This window comes from Meleagris gallopavo, chromosome 4, assembly GCF_000146605.3.
Source record: "Meleagris gallopavo isolate NT-WF06-2002-E0010 breed Aviagen turkey brand Nicholas breeding stock chromosome 4, Turkey_5.1, whole genome shotgun sequence".
In the NCBI taxonomy this organism is placed as follows: Eukaryota; Metazoa; Chordata; class Aves; order Galliformes; family Phasianidae; genus Meleagris; species Meleagris gallopavo.
This window is the reverse complement of record NC_015014.2, coordinates 49,365,142-49,390,522: the sequence shown is the minus strand read 5'-3', so window position 1 is coordinate 49,390,522 and position 25,381 is coordinate 49,365,142. Positions and strand designations below refer to the sequence as shown.

Here is a 25,381-nt window from a genome sequence, read left to right as displayed (position 1 = left end):
CTACAAAGATGCTTTCTCCAAACTCTTTTCTTGCAAGCTTTTGTCACATCTGAATGAGGGAGAGAAAGGAGCTTTAAAAAAAGTTGAACTTTCACCTACTTTAAAACATATGGCCATCCTAAAAACAGGAGAGAAGAAGCAGGTTCTTAATGTGTCTATTATAAACAGGAATTAGGAGCACTTGCTTTTTCAGACAATAATTCCATGATCTTAGGAGGAAAAACTAGCAAATTTCCCTAATGTGATCTGGCGATGTCTTAATGGAGGGGATCTTGAGTAAATAGCTTTCTGTTCATGTTGTTGCCCATTAACATTGCATCAATAGCTTTCTATAAATGCAGAAAGTATTTAGGAAAGCACTGTGTTGTGGACTCTTGATAGTGATTTAGAAACAATTTCCCGGGCAGTTGGAACCGTGACCTGTCCTACGGTAGCTAAATTTCTTCACAAAAGGCTGAGTGGTTTTCATTAAATCGTATGATAAATTGAATATGTAAAAAAACCGATAAATTGTATGATTTAGTTAGTATAGCCCATAATAAATAGCGCTAAGTCAGTAAGCTTTCTATGAGTTGGTCATTTCAAAATTCAAAGCAGAGCCTAATTCTGTAGCTTGTTAAGCATTTTTCTGTATGTTCCCTGTATGTTAAAGGTCTTGTTAGGTTTTGGGGGTTATTCGGGTATATTTTTATATTGGTTTTTCTCCTTTTCCATTCTGTTGCATTACGAGTGGCTGGTCAAAATTATAAGCATTAGCTGTATTAAACTTCAACCTTTGTTAGTTCTGTAAATTACCTAGCTGTTACTAGGAAGACCGTTGGTGTAGGAAACAAAGGCTGGCAATCACCTTATTTCAGTTTTCCTGTTCAAATGAAGTAAATTTGAAACAAATACATTATTTGGGATGATTTGCAATGTATTTTAGAAAAAAAAAATTAAGAACAACAGCTAGTATAAACTGTATATGTGGACTTCACAGAGCTATATAGCTAGCAAGTTTTAATAATGTTTGTTGCTCCCAGTAACTTGTCACATGAGAAGGTGACTTAAATTCTAACTGCTTTTCTGAAGTGGAAATTGGATTGTTTTCAAGGCAATATCTCTGGTGAACTGGATGTCCATGGGAAGATTAACTGTTGCTTTCCAGTCTTGCTCATGTGTGAGTTGACTCGAGGCAGCTGCAATCTGTTATTACACAGCAAAGCAGCAAATTCATGTTTCTCCAAGAACATATTGGTTCGCTTGCATTTTGTACCACGTCAGCAAAATACTGAAAGAAGCTAATTGCCTTCTGCACTCTGGTTCTCTTGGGACCTCTATAAGTAAACTTAATGTTTGAATAAGTTTCTTCCCATGAAAAACATCACATTCTACCCCAAATAGTACTAGGGAGGGGGACTATTGGAGGACTATGTGGGGCTTTCTCGTCCCTCAGGACACTTTATTGTGTTGGCAGAGTAAGAGAGATACTGTTTAATTCTGTTGCAAGTAGAGCAACACAGATTAACTTGCACATTGTGCCAGTCAAAGTTGTTCACAGCATTTCCTTCTCCTTCCCCAATGGAAACTTCCAAATAAAATTCTGGAGGAGGGGGATTTCCGAAACTCATTTGGATCAGCTGCCTAAGGGGCCTGTATTGGAAATACCTTCAGTTGTAATGAGGATATATGACAGCTCAGGTTTTCTTCCCTTCTTGTTTGGAGTTTGGATATTGCTAGAAGAGACAGAACAATTTGTGTCTTATTACTGTTTGAAATTTGCCCTATTTTGCCTGTTGTACCTACTTTGTTAACTGTGATAAAAGCTTGAGGGCCAAGTAAACAGGGAGATAACCTGATTTCTGTTGTACTACTGGAATTTAATCTGATGGTTTTCTTTCTCCCTAAAAATGTCCTTAGTAACTCATTTCCTGTTTTAAATTCTGTTGTTTCTTACACTTCAGTTAAAAAAAGTAAAAAAAAAACAAAAAACAAAAAAACCTGTCCTGAAAACTTTCAAATGCCATCACTGACTCTTTCCATTTATAACCATCTAAGAATAGGATTCCTTCTGTTACCCATCCTGAGCCTCCAGCTCTGCCTTACATGTTTCTCAACCCATTAAGATTGCTGCTTACACTACCAAAAATAAGAAGATTTAATGTGTGTTTGTAATGAATGAGCACAGATGTTTCTAGCTATTGCTTTACAACTGTTGTTGCTCCCATGCTAGGTAGTCACTCTGTAAAATGTGGGCCAGGAATCCTTCGGGTATGACCAGTAGTCTCTGGTACACCTTTAATTGTCATTTCCATTTATAAAATTTTGTGATAAGAAAACTTTGAAACAAATGATGGAGAAGGGAGCACTGTGGATATGTTAACCTGTTACTTGAAATACCTGTTGACTTGCTTTATTGTTGCTTCAAAGTTATGGTACTGAATGGAGGGGCTGACAAAGCTGTACAAGATGAAAAGGAATGGTTTGTACTGTAAGCAGAGAAAGGGGTTTGGGAAGAATGAATTGCTACCATGTAATAAACTTTCCAGATACGGAATAAAGTATGCTAATAGGCTTCCCAAAAGCAGATTCTGTAAGAGTATCTTCTTCAGAGCCAGTGGGCTGCCCCTGCATTCGATGCTGCTCTAAAATGGAGGCGTTCCATTAATTGCAGTTTATTTTTGATCATTCTTTTTCATGGAGAGGAGTAAAAGGTAATCAGCAATCTAGGACATGGTGGAGTCACTGTCCCTGGAGGTGTTCAAGAAATGTTTGGCTGTTGTACTGATGGACACGGTTTAGTGGGAAATATTGGTGATGGGTAGATGGTTGGACTGGCTGATCTTGGAGGTCTTTCCAACCCTGGTGATTCTATGATTTTATTTGTCAGATTTTGTGATCTTTTGTACTTTAAGGAAGGTATGTCTTTAGAGCTGTTTAAAAAAAAAAAAACAAAAACAAAGCAAACAACTTTCAAGTGCGTCAGCAAAATGATGCATCTCTCAGGGAGGAAACACTACCACTAAATAGATTAGTCCAGTTTAGCTAGAACATTGAGTACAGTTATGTTCTATTTCTGAACTTGTTTACAATAATCTATAAAAGCTTTCTGCAGATACTGTTTTTTAGAAAGGAAAGGTAATTTTTTTGTGTGTCTATTTAAATTGAGTGGAATGCTCTCCTAATGGTCTTACTTTGCAAAACTGCAACTATTTCCATTAGTCTAAGGAGCTATGAAGAGACTTCTGAAGATGAGATTTGTCTGTAATAAAGCAAATGTGATGGTGTGGAGTCAGCATGCCATCTATGGTCTATCGATCTGCTATAGTTGGCAATTTGTGGACCTGTAGGAAGTATTGTCATGTTTCTGACTTATATGATAACTTGTTAACTGTAAGAGTGTGCATGGGCTATGTGGAGCTCCACTCCAGGTGGTGGCTGTGTCACTAATTTCCAAGTGTGCTACTGTCACTCAGCCACTAGGCTCCAGGTCAAAAGGATCTAGGTTTAAGCAGATGACTCTTTTCTACCCCACACAGAACGTTTTTAGTGCATTCTTGTTCATCAGCTTCCTGCATACATCCTAGCAAAACTTCAGTCAGCCCCAGCACTCTGATTTATCTCATTCTCTGCGTAATGCCCATTCAGTGCCTAACAAAGCAAACCACACCTACAGCTAGATATGAAGCATGATAACTTTTCCTTTCATAGGTCGGGGGTGATATTCAGCCGCTGTGATTTCCCTTATGGAAGTTGAGAAGCTGTTACTGTCATGCTTTACAGTCTGGTGTCACAGCCCTTCCCTGCCCATATCCCTGCTGTGTGGTTAGCCTTGGCAGTTTGCTCTTGGTGCTGCCCCTTGCAGTCTTGTGAGCTTGCTCCAGCTTGCTCTCCTTGTGAAAAGCTACCCACAAATTCTCTGGTTACATGTGACACCTCGTGTGTATTCCGTACTGTAAAGAGAAATGATGCTGCCCGTTATTGATTATTGTTATTCTGCTTCCCTTCTGCTTTGAACCCATGCAGTTAAAATTGACTTCTGCCAGTGGTAGGTACAGAACTGTGAGATAGAGTAACATACATAGCTCGTAAAGTTGCTGAAAGAAGCAAGTTATTTGTTAATAAGATAAGTAGAGTGCATACAGCTGCAAAATTTTGGGTCAGACATTTTGAGACATGAAATCGTGGAGCTAAGGTGATCCCATGCACCCATAGATTTGAAGTACTTGGCACAAGTCCTGCTTTGATGGGAACCGCAGCATGTTTATGTACATAAAAATAAAGTGATAGAAGCTTGGAAAGCGTTGTCGTCATCCAGGGCATAGAGGAACTATGAACTTTCTGCCTCCCTTTCTGTATTAAATCTTGGTGGGAGGCATAAAAGACAACAAATAGTAGAAGAAGAAAGCTAGTAATTAAAGTACTGCAAAGAACTGAACATTTGGAAAATAAGAGTTGAAGTTAATGACTGGAGAAAGTCATTGAGGTCAAGGGGGCTGTAGAGCAGATTCTCAGCAATATAAGAAAATGCCATGAAGACACTTAAGATAAGACCTGAATATAAAAGGTCTTTCACTAAAATGGAAATGAACTTGAAAAGTTTATCTTTTCTACCTTTAATTTATGTTGAAATTGTTGTAAGGGAATTCTATTGTTTTGAATACATCTTTTTTTAATTTGGTGAGAGATTGAAGACTGTGATTGTTCTGCGTGCATTTAGTTCATTATCTGGTTAAACTAGTAGGTGAGACTTGTCACAGAGAAAATCCTAGCTGATGGTGCCATGACTTGTGAAAGCAGTAGGTTTCTCACTGGGACAGGAGGCCATGGGGGTGGGCAACAGCACCTTCAGAAATTGCTTCCAAATTAAATTATGATTCTAAAAAGAAATGACTCTGCAGTCTCTCAACGTTTTTTTAATCAGTGAAATCTATAAATTAACGTACTTCAGATCTAAAAATGATAAGCTTCACATCTTCTGTGTGGGGAAAAAAAATGGTATACTGTGCATGGTATAGGAGCTGACCAACACACAAATCTACATCAGGAAGTTGTAGATATGGCTTGTGTTTTGCTTGATTACCCAAGAATCAAATCACAAGAGCACTCAATGTTTTAGTTCTGTGCTTTGCTTCTGAAAAATAAACATTCTAATCATAGCAGAAATAACTTAAAAAAAAAAATTAAATATATATATATATATATATATCAGCAGTCCATTGTTAGTTTTAGAGGCTATAGAAACTCTTCTTTCAGTTCAGTTTCAGCTGTACTTTCAGTCCATCAGTCCTATTTGGCTCATGGGAAGATCTGTTTGGGAAAGATTCAGGGTGGCTTATGTTGTTGTTCTGTGCTTATTTTTGTGGTTTCAGGGAAGTAATTTCAGGTAGTCAGGAATAATTTTTAGGAAAATAATTTTAGGTCACCAGAAGTTATTTCACTGATTACAAGAATAATCTTCACCACTAATTACATATTTATACTGAGAAACAAGTCAGAAAACACTTAAGAGAAGAATTATTCTAGAAGACAGAATTAATGCAGCAGAAGGAAATCATACATACAAGCAACAGACTTCTACCACAGATCAGTAGGCACAATTACTCATGTGTTTGTAGAGATATTGGTATCTAACTCCCCAGACTGAGGTAGGAAAGGCCTCTTTTTTGGAGGGCATCTTGTTGGGCCTCCTGGTCACAGTAGGATCAGTTGGAGCGGGTTACTCAGGGCAGTATACTGTCAGGCTTTGAGTATCTTAGTGACTGGGGACTGTGACCTCTCTGGACAGCCTGTGCTGATGTGTGGCCACCCTTCCAATCAAAAAGTTTTTTTCTTGCATTCATGTGGAATTTCCTGTATTTCAGCTTGTGTCCATTGCCTCTTTTCACTGAGTACCATGAGAAGAGGTGGACTTTTCTTGGAGGGGCTGGTTCTTGAAAATCAACCAGCAATTCTAGATTCCACTTCCTTCCACTGCAGTTTCCCAAGGAATTCTTCCAGTCAGAGCCATGAGCTGGCCCAGGTCTGCTTTCCTGAAGTTCAGGGTTGTAGAATCATAGACTCATCTAGGTTGGAAAAGACCTTCTAGATCACCAAGTCCAACCTGACCTGTCCCACCACTACACGATGTCATTCATTTGCACATTTCTTGAATGCCTTCAGGACTTGGGAACACCACCACTACCCTGGGCAGCCCGTTCTTCCTAGGCTTGACCACTCTCTCTGTTAAGAAATTCTTCCTAATGTCCAATCTAGATCTTCCTGGTGCAATTTGAGACCATTTCCTTGTGTCCTGTTGCTTAGGATCATGGAATCACCAAAGTTGGAAAAGGCCTCCAAGATCACGTGATCATATCTGCCCAGTTCCCTCTTCTTACAGGGCTTAAGTTCACGATTTCATGGTCAGTGAAGGCTGCTCCCAAACTTCACCTCCCCTGGAACTGCCCAGTGATCTGCTTCTTAATCTGGAAACAATTCATCATGATAGATAAACATTTGCCAGGATAGAGCCTTGTAGTTTATTTTAAGAATTAAAAATAGATACATTTAATTTACAAGTCATAAATTTGTTCTTTTTCCATTTTTTTAAATACATTTACTTACTCTCCATATACATCCAGGTCTGTTTGCTGAGGGAGCCAGGGTCAGAGAAGCACAAAACATGTTCATTCTTCATTTCCAGATAAGTGCATAAAAGGCCTGGAATGGTACAGGAGGGTGAAAAGAGCACAGGCTTTGATAAAAACAAGAGCAGTTCCAGGAAAAAAAAGTTTCATTCTTTTCTTATTCACCATAGCATCTTTTCCTCATTAATGAAAAGAGATGAACATCTAACATACACAAGTGTCACATGAACTGATGTGGTTACTTGCTGCTTCATCCTAATATGTTGAGTGGCTAAAAAATTGTGAGATTTTTATAACACTGAAATGGACTTTGAGCTGACTACGGAGCAAATGCGTGCTATTTGAGATAATAAAGGCTTGTTATATCATCAAGTTCTTCTTTTACATGATTAAAAAATGAAGCACAAAGCTTCCTGAGCATCCTCCTGCAGCCATGACCCTGTGTTTACCTTCCCCTTTGCCCTGGCTGGGAGATCAGCTGATGGCTCAAAGGTGAGGCAGTACTTCTTGAGTCATGCTGAGTATTTCGTCATCTCTTGTTGGAAGTCTGCAAGCTATGTGCATGTGTGTGATTTGTTGTTTGTTCAAATGATTGTACTGAAGTCCTTATGAGCACCTGGAGTACACTCAGTTTTTATTGTGTAACCTTTTTTTTTTTTCTCTCCAAGTTATTTGCTGTTTCCTCTATTGGTTTACATATATTGTTGTTACGATAAGTAAGCTATAGAAATCTCTGAAGAAGATGGAGGCTGCGTCTCCAGTGCATTTTGTAGGTCAGGGATGCCTTCTCTCTTAGGGAAGATGACTTCCCTGGATTTTAATCTACTGCTCCCTGGCTTTCTTCTGTGCTGTCTGGAACTGAACACTTGTGAAGTAAGCTGTTGATTCTTTATGGGGAGCATTTGTTCTGTCAGGAAACAGCCACACTTGGTATGACCTGTTCTCCAAGGAATTGAGAGAATTAAGAAGCTGGCAGAATTCTCTCCTTTAACCAAAGATCATGGCCCTGTGGCAGCAGCATGTGCTGCAGAGGAACCTCTGTCTCAGTTGAATCAGAGCACTGCAATGTCACCAGAACCAGCAGTGCTCTTCTGATAACACGTAGATGATGCTGAACTCTTGATAGAGAAACAAATGGGCAACGTATCTAGTCAGTGTTTTATCTTATTGTAACATGGATCTGTTGGAGAAATACAGGATCACTTCGACTGGTCTTTCAGAAAGTAAAAACAGATCAGTCGTTTAAGAGCAATTGCTGCAGGGAGCCCCTTTTAGTGTTGCAACTTGCTTGTCATGAAGCACAAGATGCTAATCTTGTGGATTTTTTTTCTTCTTACAGGTGCCTGAGATTATAAGCTCTATTCGACAGGCTGGAAAAATTGCTCGTCAAGAAGAGTTTCAGAATAATCTTTCAGATATTGAAGACCCTTTTGCCAAAAAGTTTGAGGTGCTGTTCTGTGGACGTGTGACTGTAGCACATAAAAATGCACCCCCAGCACTCATAGATGAATGCATTGAGAAATTTAATCATGCGAGTTGTACAAAAAAGTCAGATTCCGACTCCTCATCCCAACAACATGAAACTGCCAATAACTCCGGAGGCTTCTCTTTCAGCGACAAATTTCGGTCTGTCTTCCAGCCCTTGATGGGTGAAGAAGAGGAGAAAAGGCCAATTAGGAAATCCTTTTCCCAACCTGGACTTCGTTCCTTGGCTTTTAAGAAGGATTTTCAAGAGGGAAGCCATAGGAGTAACAGCTTTGTCAGGTCTTTTGAAGAAGATGCTATTTCACTAAACCTAAAAAGTCAACTTATCTATGGACACAGTGTTGTGCAGCCAACAGACATTGCAGAAAACCGGACAATGTTGTTTACGGTAAAGCAAGATTTGCAGCTAATGGTGGTGGTCTCACATCTTGGAGTTTGGAATGGCAAACAGCAGAGCTCTTTTTCTTGCAGATGGCAGTTACTTCTTTAATAATTTAATTGCAATTACCAGAGCAAAAACTAAACTCGCCTACTTCTGACTTTGTCAGTATAAATTATTTTATGTAGTTAAAATGGCTCTGTGCTACATACTTTAAAACAGCACTATCTGAAGCGCTGGGCTTCTAAAGAAAACTTTTTAGAATGCAGCAGGAAGTTAGCCCCTAGTTATACAGTTGCAACACAGTATGTGTAGTTATTCTGGCTATTAATGGTAGAAATAAATTTACAGGTGAATGAAGCACATGTAACTAGGGCAGAAGAAACGAACCATTATGTGGGCTAGTAGAATTTATGTTCTATGGTAAGCAGCATAATTTATGAAGGATTTCCAGCTTCCTAATGTCTGTGTAATAATGCAGTTGTACAGTGACTCCTTCCCCTACTCCACACTACATACACTGCTGTCTTGCTTTTGTGTGGCTGGGAATGCTCTTACCATGATAAGTAAGCAGCAAAGTACCTTTTCAAGACCTTAGAAAGAAGTAAGGGTTTGTGCTATATGCTCCTTCTTATAATCCTTCTGATTGATAATTTACTTATCATGTTTTATATTTCATAATATCTTACAATACAAATCTGGAGCTGACTGCAGTAGCTGTCAGCTGTTATGAGCTCATCTCAGATCTGTCAGCTGCTTTTAGGGGTAGGAGTTTTTAGGAGCAGTAACAGCATTTTTTAGGAGGAAAGAGAACTGCTGCTGATTGCCAAGGTTGTATGTCTGTAAAAAGTAACGGTAAGAGGTGTAGTTAGCTATATCTGGTTAAAAACTTCTGTTCACTTGAGTCAGGCTGGTAGCAGAGACAGGAATGGAAGAAGATGGAGTGACATTTTGCGCTCTAGTAAAAACAATTCCATCTTTACCTTCTCCTGAGCAGATACTTCACACAGAAGATATAAATGCCCCTTATAATAAGATAATAATTCCATTATTAATTCATATATCTATTTTAGAATCAGGAAGATTAGAGATGGGCATATTTGAGTCCAGGTCCTCTCACTCCAGTGAGTACATTTTTCCTTTATATTAAACAGGTACAGCAGTTCTCGGAGAGGCATGCAGCTCCAGCTTGGATATAACATCAGTCACCTGCTGGTAGCCTCATTTCCAAATTCTGCAGCTCTGCTGCTCTGATTTTCTGTCTCGGTTTGCTTTTTGCCTGGAAATATATTGTTTTAGTATGCACAGTTGTTTATTTTGTCATTCGGCTAGTCTGATGTTAGCTGAATATGAGGAAGTAGAGTTACCCTGCTTTGTGACTCTGGTACCCACAAGCTTGTGGCATAGCTGAGTTCATGGGTAGCCCCCACGTTCATCAGTTTCTGAGTATGCATATGGTGTGTACAGGTTTTCATCTTTGCTTGTCACTTTGTGTGTGGCTACATAAGAAATGATCACGAATAACTTCATGGCCAGAGGAAAACAATTGTTTGTATCTTCTCATTTAAAGAAGTTTGTTTTTTTTTTTTCCAACCCTGTAAGAGACTCTGGTCTATGAGGTGTGAAAAATGTTCGGATCAGCTATCTGCTAACTCTCCTGACCTGGTTCATACAGTCTGGATTTTTAATTTTGTTCTGAAGAACTGCTTCCCTAGCCATTCTCTTTGGCTTTTTTGTTTGTTTTGTTTTTATAGTATTCAGCTCACTTCTGATTATTTCCACTGTCCTGTGACCAAATATGAAAGGCATTTTAGGGGCTGTGCTAAGAGTGAGCCTCTGAGGAAGGGGAAGAGGGGTAGGCTCCTAAATAGGTGTAAGAAGAAATAACTCTTAGAACACCTATGAGGTCATCCCTGGGGACAGTAGAAGAAAACCAGTGGGGAAAATGGTTCTGTTGGGTTGAGTGAAGGAAGAGGTGGAAGGTGGATATGCAGGGCTGCTTTTAGACACAAAGAGGTGGCACATCTCACTCTGCCCTTTTACACACAGGATTCTCCCTCCCACATCTTCATAAAGTTGCAGGTGTATTGATGACACCGATTTTTTGGGGATTTGGTAGTTGTTGAAGCTTCAGCAAATTTGTCTAAGTCAAGTTGTGAATGGATCAGGATTCTTTTTAAAAATCTAATACAAGGCTTACTCTTAGCAGACTTTCTGATGTGCTGAGAACTGTTAGGAGTCTGAACATAATCCATTAAAATATTACAAAGGTATTGCCAAGAGTTGAGAAATATGAAACAATAAAATATAAACCTTATAAAAAGCCTTCACCCATCAATAGTTTGCATCAGCTCTTGAGTCACTGCTGTGCAAATGGCCTACTGATTAAATTAGGTTAAAAAATACACTCCAGTAACTTCATTTTTATAGTTAGAGCCTTTAAATTAGATGTTATGAGTATCTTAAATAAAATAAATTAAATAAAATCCAACTACTTCTTCCCTCCAGTAAGTAAATAAATAGAGTGGAATACAGCTAGAGGACACAAATGGATTTAAATTTTGGGGCATTTTATTCAGTAGCTTTTGTAATATGGCGTGTGCCAAGGCTGTAGAAACTAAGATAAGAGTGTTAATACGTTTTCTCAGTGTGAAATGAGTTACTTGTGATACAACATTACAGTCATCTAATTAATCACTGTTCTCAATCTCATGTTTCAAATGTGAAATTAAATCGGATTTCAGTGTGCAGTGCTCTGAATGCCAAACCAGTGCTGTTTATTCTCTCCTTATTGAGTAATAATTTACTAATTGGTTTGAGAGTACAGCTAGAATAAAGTTAGACATTTTGTTCAGGAAATGTTTTTGTAATGAGGGAAAAAAAGTAATTCTAATGTTACATGTTATCATCTTGTTATTTTTGTCCTTTTTTTTTTTTTTTTTTTTTTTTTTAGATTGGCCAGTCTGAAGTTTACCTTATCAGTCCTGACACAAAAAAAGTAGCAATTGAGAAAAGCTTTAAAGAAATATCATTTTGTTCTCAGGTAAGATTGGGTGTGTATTCTTTCTTTAAAAGTAAACAAATAATAAATAAATAAATAGTGAGTACATATATTCTCCAGTTATGAATCCTTATGTATTTCCCTCCCAGCTTTTCAAATGGATTCTCACCCACATGATTTCAGTAATTGCTGTTTACAAGTTGCTAGTTAATCAGTAATTTTGTCAGACTGTCATTCTTTCCTTGTTTTTTGCATTGTAATTTCTGACATAAAGGCTCACTTCCCTGTCTGGTGGATGAATAATACAAGTTCGAAGAAACAACCTGGTAATTTCTGGCTGCAATTTCCGCAGGCGTTATTGAGAATTGTGCAAATCTGTGATTTTTTCTGAGTTGAATCACTGTATTTTTTAAGGAGTGATTATGAGAGGGGACAAACAATTTGTAAGAGTTTTCTGAAACAATACCTCTAAATTTAATTTTCAAGAGCATAAATTACATGTGAGTAAAACACAGCAGTCTGCAGTGCAGAGGTAATGTGTGTGCTGCAATGGGAGAAGGCATATTTCAGAGCCTCCCCGTTCACTGGCTTTCTCACACTATTTTGCACTTGCTTACTTGCGCAGCGACATTTTACTCAGTGTCTTACAGTCTAAGTGATAGTGGAATCTTGCTAGAAGTTTTAGAAGGTTTGCAATAGGTTTAAGTACCCATTTTTAAATATTAGGACTATTATTTGCTATAATTGTAGCTTATTTGTTTTGTGATATGGTTGGTTTTGTTTTTGTTTTTTTTTAAATAAACTGATGAGGAAAGCTTTCATCATTAAATATACATGTACCTATTCTAAAAATTTCAGAGTAAATTCACTAGTTTGCATGATATCAGATTGAGAGCTTTGAAGAGAATCCCTCATTCATAGAAAAAATCATCCCCCTGTTCCCATTGGCCCTTGCCCTAGGCAGCAGCTAGTGAGACAGACTTCATGTCATGCTCTGCAGGCCAACAGACTATCATGCCTTTCAGGGCAGTAGGAGGCAAGTCTGATTGAATCTGTCCTCCTTTCTGAGATGTGTGGTTGGGCAGATTTTGTGTCAGCTCAATGAGTGTTGATCCTGAGCTGCAGACCCAAGGGCTTTTACCCCGAAAGTGCAAATTTCAGAAGACTAACCAGAACTATCTTACATATTTATCTTGGTAATACGACCATCTTAATTAAACTTTTCTTGGAGGCACTGGAGATAAATTATAGGGGGAATCAGAACCAGTGCTTAATTTCCAGAATGCCCACCTCACCACTAAGATACTGGAAATAGAAGGAAGAAGTATGTGACCCTGGGGCAATGTCAGAGATTGCTGATCTGAAACAGCTGAGAGCAATTGCTTGCTGTTGGTACCTTGCAATTCTGTGTGCCGGGCTATGATCCCAGGTGGTCTTCCTCCACTGCAGTGATTGGGCTTTCAGGAGAAGAACCATGGGCAGGGGTGTTAAAGAAAGTCACAGAAGTTTGTATCAGCTCTTTCACGCATTATATAACTACCCCCCTAAAGTGCTTGTTCTCGTGGTATACAAGTATCTGATGTTTGTGTGATAAAGTCTTTGTTGTCTGTGTGTAAATATCACACTCTGGGAAACTGGGTATTTATATGTGTTATTTTCCTTTATTCAGCTGTCATGCTTTGAGGGTTTATTGTTAGTATTTTGGATGATAAAACATTTGAGTTGCTGCAGGGTGTTTGATGCTACTATGCATTCTTTTTGGGCTACCTGCACCTTCTGTTTTATAGAAGTATTCTGTTTCAGTAGTGTTTTTTAAGAAATATTTTCTTTGTGGTAAAATGACAAAGAGAATATTCAGAAATTCCTGCTGAGTTACAGGGAAAAGAAGGGGGGAAAAAAATGCCGTGCTAGCCATCTTCAGATTACTTAACCTTCATTGGAATTTCTTGTTTTGTGAAATTTCTGATCATTATGAGTTGTTATTGTGACTTTCTGATCTAACAGCTTGCTTCACTTTAATATGGTTGTACCATGCTAGCTAGAAGGTAACAAAAGTCTACTGAGTGCAACTGAGTCTGTGTAAGTTCTACCACTCTGCATAGTTCATGTGGTTGAACCTTCATCATAAGGTTTAACCACAAATTGTGCACTGAGGAGACATGCACAGGTATGACCTGATCCTACTCATCTGAAAGTCATTTCCTGAAAGAAAAAATTCCAGCAATTGAATATCTTCCTTAGCATTTTACCAGGAGGTAATGCTTATCTACTGTTCAAGTAGATTATACCTGATGTTGCATGCCTTTTAGGAGCAATAATGCTTCCATGATGCATCTTTAATATATTAAACCATTTTCATTTTTAAATAGCCAAGCTTTTAGATTTAATATACATATGTGTATTGATTTTTTTTTCAGTGTTGCTTTATTTGCTCTTACAAATCTAAAACAATTATGTCTACTTAAGAAAAAGGGAAAAAGAACAGAGCAAGCCTTCCTCCACTGCTGTCTCCAACGTTATGTAAAATACGTATTGAGTAGTATTCCTTTATCCTTGTGTTTTCCAGTGGATCTATTATCAGTCCCATTTACAATAAAACAAAGCATCTTACAAATGAAATTTAAAACAATCATGAAAGTTCTGTAACAGGAGACTTTTTTAATGCCTTGTGACTTTAATGTAGCCATAACATAGATATACGATGTCTCTGCTATCCTGTTGACCTTACGTGCTTTTTTTAATAGGAAAAAAAAACAGGTACAAAACATTTAACATAAATGGAACTACTTTATTCCTGTTGTTTTTGTGGTAGGGAATTAGACATGTGGATCACTTTGGATTCATCTGCAGAGAGTCTTCAGAAAATGGAGGCTTCCACTTCGTTTGCTACGTGTTTCAGTGTACAGATGAAGCACTGGTAAGCAAAAGAAAAGAGAGACCTATTGTTATCTTCTGTTCTGTATTTTGCTGAATGTTTTCTGCCCTCGGATGTGGGTCACTCACAACTGCAGTAGGCTCAAGTTTTTGTGTTTTTTTTTCCTCTTAATCATATACAAGAAAATATTCCCAGATAGAAGCAGTGTCTATTACTATACCACAAAAATAAAAATGGTTAGCCTGGAAGAAATGACTTCATAATAAGTTTTTTTTGTGCTTATGAGTTCTTGTGCTGTTTCTGCACACAAACAACTCCTCTTTGCTTAACATACACACCTTCCCAAACAGCGGTGTCATTCTGAATGACAGTTGTGTTTGTGTTAGGGAAAAGAGAAGCTCTATGGAGAAGTGAAATTGTTCTTTTGCACTCTGTTCTTCTTAGGTTGATGAAATCATGATGACATTGAAACAGGCTTTCACTGTAGCTGCTGTGCAACAAACTTCCAAGGCACAGCCACAGCTCTGCGAAACGTGTCCTCTGCAAAGCTTGCATAAACTCTGTGAAAAGATAGAAGGTGGGGTTTAAAGAATTTTATGGTCAATTTTTTTTTTTTCTAACAGTTTTATTGGTGGACTATCTTATGTGTGAAACTGTAGGGAAATGAATGCTTAAATAGAACTTAAGATGTGGGAGAAAAAAATGGAGCGCCAGTCTCTCTTAGATAAAGTACTGTTGTATAAAATTATCTGTAACCTAATAAGAATTTTCAAACAATCTAAGCTCCCATCTTGTATTTCTGTTGATTTTTGAAAACAAATTAACAGCTTAAAAGTGTCTGAATTGCAAGTAGCCTAGCACAGTTAGCCGTATGAATACAGCAAATCGCAGATAAGAAAGTTCTCAAGAATACGTACAGCAATAACCTGCTGTACTGTTGAATCTGATTAGGTAATGGCATTACAGAGCCACTAAATATGAATCATTGAGTTTTCAATATACTTGTTTGTGTCAATCTGTGCTCCTTCGTAGAAATGGAGCAATTATAGCCTAGAAAACAAGCTTAAGGCAAAAGAACAAAACAATTATTTGCATTTCAGCAAATTTCACCATTAGGCTTCATTCATTTAAATGATTTCTGGAGTGATTTGATGGCAACAGTAGCTTACCAGATCACAGAACTTGCTTGTTGGACTAAAAACTATCCAGTATTAATTTTGATGAAATTGGAGAACCTCCAAAACCACTTTCAATTCTTCTTTGGCCTTCAGCTAGCAATCAGTTTTTGGGAAAATTCTTCAATGCAAAGGAATTTTATGTCTTTAATCATATCATCTGCTTCTGAAGGAGAAATGCTATGATCAGAAACTGAAGTACAAAATACTGTTGATGGTTTGCTGTTCTTCCACAGAAAATAAAAGGAAGAAATGTAATCTAGAGTGAGAGCAGGAAAAAAATAATCTGAATGGGAAAGTAATTATTAGCTTTAGGCTGTTAGTAAATATTCTCAGCAAGAAACAAATAACTTCTTTGCTAATATGCAATAAGATTGCTCTTTTTCAAAAGTGTCTTAAGGCTTACAAGTTGGAGAAAGCTGATAGAAAATATACAGCGACTGAAGCCCAGGCAGTTACTGAATAAAAACACCAGCAAAATAGTCTACGAAAGTGCTTTAGGTTGTGGGTTAATTTTGTTTTCTGTGGTGATGGAATCTTCTAGACCAGCTAAGAGTATATTCCTGGTCTGTGCTCAGTAAATCTCCTTGTTGTAAAGAGTTCATGTCCCTCATTTTAAAGACGACTTCAGTAGTAGCTTTAAATTAACCTACCGTTCTTTCTCATGTCCAGTTATGAAATGGTTGCAAAGGGTCAGCTCCAAAAATTTGTACTGATGAGCTTTAGCTTTCATTTTATACATATTTCTGCAATTGTTTATTTCTGACAATTTTTGTCCCTCTTATTAGGGCTACACCCTTCTAAGACTAAACTAGAACTACAAAAGCATCTAACAACACTAAATAGCCAGGAGCAGGCTTCTGTTTTTGAAGAGGTGAAGGTAAGCTTTAGTGTAAAGAACCAAAATGATTCTAATTTTTTTTGTGAACTATTCAGTGGATTTATACCATGGACTATTAATCACCTTGTGCTTTATTTTCTGCATCGTTATTTTTGATGTGTTTTTTTATCTTGGAATTTGCTTATTTTTCTTATTTTTATTCTTCTAATGTGTTATCTTCTCACAGGGAGAACTGCATGTGCTTTTTTTGTGGGTCGAGGCAGGAACCTGTGCTTTGAGAATCCTCAACTTTGAGAATGATCAAAACAAATTACTGTAACATTTCCAGATCAGAAAATGTCCTGCATAAAAGTTAATCAAGCTCTTAATACTCGTTGAACTAACTTAAAAAAGTTAAACTTTTTATCTTTTAAATAAGATTGAAGTTAGCACGGAGGAAAGCACAGCTGAATTTAAGATGGATGATGAACGTTAAAGGTGATGTCACTGGGCTTGTCACATTAGATTAGGAAACTTTTTGAACTTTTTTTTTTAATACTGTTCCTTTCCTGTTTTGAGTCATTCCAGTCCCTGTCTTTGTCTGTTTCCATTTGGCAATTTATCATCCAGTACCAAATTTGGAAGTTGCTCTATGGAGTGACTCAATTTGTTTGTATATAGCAGCTAGCGGGCACTGTTGCCTTCTTGGTAGTCTGTACGTGTTTTAAGGACCTTGTTAATGCTGCTTGTAAGAAGCATTGCAAGCAATGAACTTGGTTAAACCAATGGTAAAGAATATCTCCCTGCGTATGTTTTTCCGTTGTACTTTGAGTTGGAGCGACTGAAATTTTATTTACTGTGTTCATAGAGCTTCATATGTTGTAACCAGGATATGCATTTTTAAATAATTGTCTTTCTCAGGTTATTATTTATTAATCTAAGATGCTCTCCTGGCATTAGCTCCTCTATACTGCATCTTTTACATTACCCCAGTAGGCTTTAAACCTAACTTTGGAAAACCATGTTTTATATGATTAAATCCTGTAATCATTTTTAATGTTTTTTTATGCATTATTTTATATCTAAATAGAGTGCAGCAGAGATAGATATATTTACCTTGTACAGCCCTGCACACTAATTTTTAAGACACCTGTCACTTTCCAAAAATGAAATTTCTAGTGAGAAAGATTACTGGAAGTATCATGCATAACAGCAAGACATACTTCACGTATGCTACAAACTCAGGACTGCTTTTTTTTGTTTGTTTTAATGGACAAAAATGTACTCTGAAGCTGCTATTTCCGTGTAGCAGTTTCATAGTTTTATAATTGGCCTTCAGTTTTCACACAAAATCTGTCATTTTGGTAGTGTAGTTGAAGTGTTTCTCTGGCTGTGTTGCTGCTTTTCTTGGGACACTGCTGTCCTCTGGTGGACTGAGATGGTAGCACTAATTTAAACTTGCAGTTACATATTGACAGTGAGAAAATGAAAAAAATGAGATGTTTGCTGATCGTTTTGTGAATGTGTATGACTGTGCTTGTGGTGTTTTTAATTAAAGAAATTGAGACCAAGAAATGATCAAAAAGAGAATGAGCTGATTATCTCTATTTTGAGAAACATGTATGAAGAAAAACAGAAGGACCATGTTCACGTTGGGGAAACAAAACAAGTAAGTAACCATTTAGTTTTAGCTCATGTAAGAAAAAGCTAAGAAAAATCATTCATTCCATACTTATATCTTTCCTAAAGCAAACTTCCATCACTGGTATTTTGGTACTTCAAACTGTTGGCAGTGTTGAATGCTGGTTTTCCATACGGCTAGTGTCACATGCCAAAATTAGGCATAGGTTGCATGTTTTGAGTTGTCCAGGAGAGTTTGGTTCCAGACCTTGGATAAAGAGATGCAAGCTAGGTAGGCCAATAATTTGATTGTTTCTTTCTTCTCACTACAATGACAGTTCTGTCAGAGAATATATAAGCAATTTGTAATTGCTCTCAGCTGAGCTGTGGCTTTTGCCACCTCCTTGACTGTGTGAGCCTATGCCCCCAACAACACATTAGGCTTGATCCTTGCTAAAAATGGTTATATTAACTCAATAGCTGAAAGTTATTTCTTGAGGTCATTTCAAATGGTAATTGACACACAAGGAGAAATAGCTGAGAAGCAATGCTGTTGGATCTTTTATGAAGAAAGGTTGAGGAACTGGGCTTGTTTAGCTTACAGAAGAGAAGGCTCCAGGGGAACCTCACTGGGGCCTTCCAATACTTGAAGAAAGCATATAAACAGGAGGGGTGAGCAACTGTTTACGAGGGTGGACAGTGATAGGACAAGGGGGAATGGTTTTGAACTGAGGGGAGGTTTGGGTTGGATAGTAGGAGGAAGTTTTTTAATCAGAGGGTGGTGACACGCTGGAACAGGTTGCCCAAGAAGGTTGTGGATGCCCCATCCCTGGAGGCATTCAAGGTCAGGCTGGATGTGGCTCTGGGCAGCCTGGTCTCATGGTTGATGACCCTGCACACAGCAGGGTGTTGAAACTAGATTATCTTTATGGTCCTTTTCAACCCAGACCATTCTATGATTCTGTGAATCAACAGGAGAAATCACAGAGTTGAGGAGATTGGAAGGGAGCTTTACAGGTCAAGTCCAACCTTCCCTCCTAAAGCACTGCCATCTATTTCCAAAGAGCTAAGCTACTTTATGTTCTGTATCAGGTCATATCAGTGCCATTAAAATAGCTGTATTTATACAACATTGTTAAGTTTTCTTGAAAAGATGATTAACGATTTTGGATGCCTTGTTCTGTGCCTCACTTGAAATGCCTCAAGGAGATCTGTATTTCAAAAGATAATTGGCACCCATTCTGTGAAAACTTTCAGTTCTGATTATTAGACCCTTTGCAAAATGTTGGCTGACTGCCACCGCTTTTGACTGTTGTGACAGCTATGGGCCATTGTGATACAAATTAGTAAACTAATATGTGGGGAGTAATTAGACCCCTGATGAAATTGGGGAAATAGCAGCAAGTCTTCATTTACTATTCATTTATTTTGTTAATCTCTTTTTATTTTATGGTTTATTAGTTTCTTACTGACCTCTTGGAGAAAGCAGAAAGAACACTTCATATTTCGTTTTCTGCTTTTTTGGCTTGGACTTCTCGGTGGAAATATATTTTTAAGGAGGAAAGCAAAACAAAACAAAAAAAAACAACACAATGCTGTAGCTTAGGCATGACAGGAAGCAACACTGCATGGTGTTCTTAATCATCATATCTGAAATATCCATACTTGAAATAACACGTATTATTAAATAGTTGTCAGTTATGAATAGTTTGGAAGTAGAGATATAAAATGCAAGATAATATCTTAATATATATTCAGTGTTTTTTGAAAATTCCTAAGGACTTCTGCAGTTTGTTTGCTCAGTTCCTGAAGCCAAAAGTGGTTAATCTGACACTTGCAAAGATGTCAAGGCTCTAAGAACGGAGTTGACTTGCCCTTAGTCCCTCATTACTCCGCTAATTTATCTCCAGAGCTGTGTGACAGCAGACACCTTTGAACATGCATTCTGGCAATGATACTTGTCTCAGCAGTCATTAACCCATGACTTGCTGGCGTCCCTGTTTCCTTCTTTTCTGCATAGCTATTCACTTTCATACTTCTCTTTCCACTGTATGTTGGTAGGGTTTGTTTTTTTCCTCTCCTGAGTTAAATACAAATGGTGTATCAAGTGATACTAGCACACGGATCTTTCTGAACAAAAATGACCTTCAAAATAAACATTTTTTTGTATGAACATAATAGCAGGCAGCATCTAACTAGCCCTCTGAGCTTAAGATGAATAAGAAGAAAATGCTCAGTCAAATTTTGTAGCACTGCAAATAGGAAGCTTTACAATTGTATGTGGACAGAACTGTTTTGTGATACAAGTGCCTCAAAGCTGTTCCGTTAGTTGTACGTGTTCCGATAGTTACATAGATTGAGCATTCAGATCTCTGAAGTTAAGACCAGGTAGAGAAGGCTACAGTGTGACAGCCTCAAGATGAACCCCAAAAATAACAGTGTAAATTGTGCTGCAGGCATTAGGCTTAGATGCTAGTATTTTCACTGTAATGTAACTTTTTAAATTTGCTACTCTAGTCCTCACAAGCACTGGAAAGGGACTTACATGTTTCTTTAAAAATCAAAAATCTGAGTAGACAGTTAGCTTTACAGTTGAAGGGTTCCTACTACTGAAATATGTAAAACAGATTATTACACATCTTCGTGGCACTTAGAAAGTCTGATATTTATATGATGAAGATGCTTCTTGTTAAGCGTATCTTGGCTGAAGAAAAGTAACTATTTGAGAAATCTCCAATCTGTTACACTTGAACTTTAGAACTTTCACAACTGTGTTTTGGCATTAAAGAAAATCTGTTAACACAGCTATAAATTCTCACTGAAATGGCAGTTCTTCTGAAGAATGTTACTACACTCCAGAAATGTAATTTGAAGAAATTTTCTAGGGTAGTTTGGTAAGCTTCAGGGTAAATATCAGTAGAGGAAAAGATATGAAAAACCCAAAACACTAGGCAGAGAGAATTGATGCATGTTACAGAAGTCTTCATATTTTTCATTGAGATATACTGCTCCACACTGGTTTGCATTTCACATTTATGTTTCTAAACACTTACAGACTTCACAACCGTCTGCTGAAAATGCTGTAAGTGAAGTGCCCAGCAGTGCTCCAAGATTCAGATTAGATATGTTAAAGAACAAGGCAAAAAGATCTCTGACAGAATCGTTTGAAAGTATTTTATCACGTGTAAGTATCCTCGTGTTTATTGCCTCTGAACATAGTTTTGTTGTTTTATTTACTCAAATAGTGGATACACCATATTTGCTATCCTTTTGGGTTGTAGCTAAGTGGCTGTTAAAGATAGAGTGCAAAAAATACATGAGCACTTATTAGAAGATGCCAAAACAAGGCAGGGCTTTAGTAAGGAAAATAGGAAGTCCTGAAAGAAGTGAACTAATTCCTAGATGTAAATAGTGCATATAGGCATTTCAAAAACTGAATATGAAGCTGAGCATGGGAACGTAGGAAAGTTGCTGCTGTATTATTTTTTTGGGATTTAAAAAATAAAAGTAATTACAAGTGTTCACTTTTAACTATGTAGAAGGAAATTACTAGGAAACTGAGTAAGCATACCTAGCAAGACAGTGTTTATTAGTAATGACAGAACTGATAAATACTGAGACGTCTGAACTTTTTAATGCTAGTGTCTTGGTTTTGACTGGGATAGCATTAATTTTCTTCATAGTGACTGGTTTAGTGGGTGTTTTGGATTTGAGAGGAAAACAGTGGTGATAATGCACTGATGTTTTAGTTGTTGCTGAGCTGTGCTTACAGTAGGTCAGGGATGTTTCAGCTTCTTGCACTGCTCTGTCAGTAAGAGGCTGGGGCTGTACACAGAGCTGAGAGGGAACAGAATCAGGACAGCTGACCCATAATGGCCAAAGGAACATTCGGTATCATATGGCATCGTGCTGAGCAGTAGAACTGGGGGAGTTGGCCAGCAGGCTGCTGTTGACTGGTGCCTGACTGGATGTTGGTTGGCAGGTGGCACGCTGATTGAATGGTGCATCACTTGTATTGTGTATTCTTCTATTTATGTTATAATTATTTTCCCTTCATTTTCTATGCTATTAAATTGTCTTTATTTCAACCTGCGAAGTTTTACTTTTTCCCCAGTTGTCTGCTCCATCCTACTGTGGGGGAGTGAGCAAATGGCTGTGTGGTGCTCAGCTGCCTACTGTGTTAAACCACAACAGCCAGAGACTATTTGAAGGCAAGAAATGTTAAGAACTTCAGAAGGCACTAAGAGTACGCAGGCATTTGGGCAATATCATAGGCAATATCATAGGTAAAGTTCTTCGTAAACAGTGTTAGCACTATCTCTTAGTGGGAACAATTTGAACTCCCATGTAATAGTCATCCCCAAGAAGCAGATCATGAGCAAATGGCTGAAAATATCTACTAATTACACAACAGTGTAATTAGGAACAGGAAAACAGATCTGATGTCAGATTTAAGTACTGCTTCAGCCTACAGAGTGATTTCTCATTCAAATATTCTTTGTTCTATGCCTCCTTTCAAAGCAGATACAGTGCAAAGTAGGTTCTTTAATAGTGGTTATAGTATGTATGTGCAATATGTGATTATATTCACATATAATGCACATAGTTGCTTATGAGAATTCCCTAATTGAATAGGCGTCATTGAAAATGTCAGTAACTGTCCTGAATGAAGCCTCTGTCTTTCACAGAGGCAAAGACTATTGCTAGGAATTTGGGAAAATTTGTTATTGTCTTTGAAAGCTACAGATTTTGTCTATGCTCTGAAAATCTCTTTTTCGTATGCCCCATTTCCTGGTATGCCCTTTGTGTTATAAGCTTAATTGTTGGTGTGCTTTGTTTCTACAGGGCAGTAAAGCCAGAGGTCCTCTGGACAATTCTAGTGGATCTGTGGATCTGGAGGCCTCTGTGCCCAATACCTTAAGCAGCACAAATAAAGTGAGTAAAGCCTGCGGTGCATATATGTAGTGAAAAACTTCTGCTAATATACCTAAAACAACTAGTCAGATGTGAAATCCAGTTACCAACTGATCATATAACTGCTCTAACATTTTGCATTTTGGTTATGTTTGGGGAGTAGACAACCAAATTGTGTGTGAAAGGAAATAAACCTCAGAACATCCAATCAGAATGATAAAAGCAGAATCATCTAGTAGACTCTAGGTATGCCCTCTTTTTCCTAACTGTAAGAGTCCTGCTGCTGCTTGCTGATCCATTAGGGTATGTTTTTATCCCTGTGTTGAGTTCCTGTTAGATTGATAGGGATGTGCTCACTGCTGATAGCCCCTTGGATCAACCACTGTCTTCCCTTCCACTTTCCACTTGAAACAAATGCTTCTGTTTTTTAGGATTTGGAAAGTGATATGGGTAATCAACTTACATGTTTAAAATATGCTTAAATCCTCTGAGGGATAACTTGAACGAACTAATTTCCCAGCTTACACTAGTAACAAATTCAAATTAAGAAATAGCAGTCAGATGCCAGCACAGTGGTAATGTGTACGGTGCCATCGTCCGTGGAGTTTCACTAAACTCTGTACTGTTGAACAAGGTGGGGCCCATACTTACTCTGTATTTCTGATCTACAGAAGTTTCAAGCTTTAGGTCTTCCCTTGTGTTCCTTGTATTTTAAAAAACAACAATGTGATTGGGGTTCCGTTTGAATTGGAAATTTACTGTGCTACATATACTATATATTTTGTATATATGGATCTTATGCAAATATAGATATGAGAACTAAAATATTATGTAACATCTGAGTCTTGCAAAAATGTGGAGCAAAACAAATTACCGTGCTCTTGACCCTAATCTGATTAGTTTCAGCCTTGAAAGTACCTATCATAAATACAGGATTGTATTCTTAGGGAATATAAACCTAAACCAAGGAGTGGAGTGATTTCCCTTTTTGTATGGCTAAAAAACTTTTAGTTTCTGAGCAAAATGTTACGAACAAATAGCAAAGAGGAAATACAGTCATTTTTCTTGGACACAGCAGGCTTGGGTAGCTATCCATTCTGCTCTAGTGCCTGGTCAGCTATATAGGACTTCTGACTGGAGGTATTCAAAAGTCATCTCCTTCTGCTTGTGATTTTGAAAGAATGGCTGACTTTGCAAGAAACACATGAGGTGGGGAACAAAGAAAAATACATCATTTTGGATTAAAACAAGGCAGTTAGTAATAGGATTAAAGTCTTTTGTGTGAGACTTCTAATAGGCAAAAAGAATCTTAGTGTTATTAAATGAAATGCTAGGTATACTGAAATACTGCCTTTTTCATTGCTGTTACTGGTATCCAAACCTAACTCTGTTCATTTCCTCTTTTCTCCGAGTCGTGTTCAGCATACAGTTAAATATAATCACTAGCAAAATTATTTTTCCTCTGTAAAATGGAGACTGATTTGTTGACCTAAATGATGAAAAACAAAGCTAAAAAATATTCTTTCTTTGGGATATCGTGATAAAAATATGCAAACTTGAAGCAGATCTCTGAGGGGGTTTATAATGACGTGAAACAGCAACTCCAAAAACTGAATTTAAAACCACATGTTGATAACCTTATCTTTTGTTCTTCTAGGAACCACCATTATCTGAAAGGGAGACAGACAGACTTCCTACGGTTCCTCCAGAGAATGCTGTCAAGGCCAGTGGATCAATGGGTGATCTCTCCAGTGACCCAGACAGTTATGCTCTTGATCATTCTGATACATTACCTCAACAAAGCTTTCGAAGGCGGGCAAACACACTGAGTCATTTACCATCAGAAAGCCGGGAGTCTCTGGTACCTGTTGAAACATCGCCATCTGTTCCCCAGAGGAAACTTATGAGGTATCACTCAGTGAGCACAGAAACTCCTCACAAGAGAAAGTAAGACTTACTAAAAGCAGGCTGTGCTTTCATTTGTTGAGGGCATGTTTGGGATGGTGATTGTATACCAGGTTTGTCCTCCTAGTGGGTAAGAGATGTATCACAGCAGTATATCACTTTGATGGTTTGTAGGTGCTTTGTTTGAAACACTGATTTTCCACAGGGGAAAATGAAAGCTGAGGTGTGCATTTCCACACTTTGTGTCACAAAGCTAAGTGTAAGGACAATATAGGACTGCTCCTAAGATGTTAGGTTATGTTTTTATAAGCAATGTTCAGTAACTTTTGTTGGTGATCTGCTAAATGCTACATTTACCTTGACTGCCTATAGAGAAAAATACTGTAGCATTTCTGATGCTGCAGATCTTGCTGTTTGGTGAATTCATGTATAATTTTAACGTAACACACAAACTTGACATAAATTGACGTAACTGTTGATAGATGTGGAGCTCCTATGCAGCATTTCAATGAGCGTATGTAAATTTTACTTGAAAAACAAGCTACTGGCTGCCTTAATGCTAGTATTCTTCAAGCTGTCCTGTTTCATAAGCCTGCCTCTGC

The 25,381-nt window shown here is 37.8% G+C and overlaps 1 protein-coding gene across 6 annotated transcripts in view; it reads left to right on the top strand.

The window, feature by feature from the left end:
• Positions 1-25,381, top strand: part of TBC1D1 (TBC1 domain family member 1) — a 95,438-nt gene that overhangs the window by 36,808 nt on the left and 33,249 nt on the right. For 4 of the 6 annotated variants that reach the window (XM_010710296.3, XM_010710294.3, XM_010710298.3 and 1 more), the window contains 9 exons: positions 7,945-8,478; positions 11,423-11,512; positions 14,283-14,387; positions 14,790-14,922; positions 16,309-16,400; positions 17,899-18,009; positions 21,016-21,144; positions 22,806-22,895; positions 24,532-24,821. In XM_010710296.3, the coding sequence (XP_010708598.1) occupies positions 7,945-8,478; positions 11,423-11,512; positions 14,283-14,387; positions 14,790-14,922; positions 16,309-16,400; positions 17,899-18,009; positions 21,016-21,144; positions 22,806-22,895; positions 24,532-24,821 (1,574 nt within the window). The remainder of the gene's footprint in view (positions 1-7,944; positions 8,479-11,422; positions 11,513-14,282; positions 14,388-14,789; positions 14,923-16,308; positions 16,401-17,898; positions 18,010-21,015; positions 21,145-22,805; positions 22,896-24,531; positions 24,822-25,381) is intronic. The other 2 variants (XM_010710295.3, XM_010710299.3) reach the window with 1 other exon arrangement.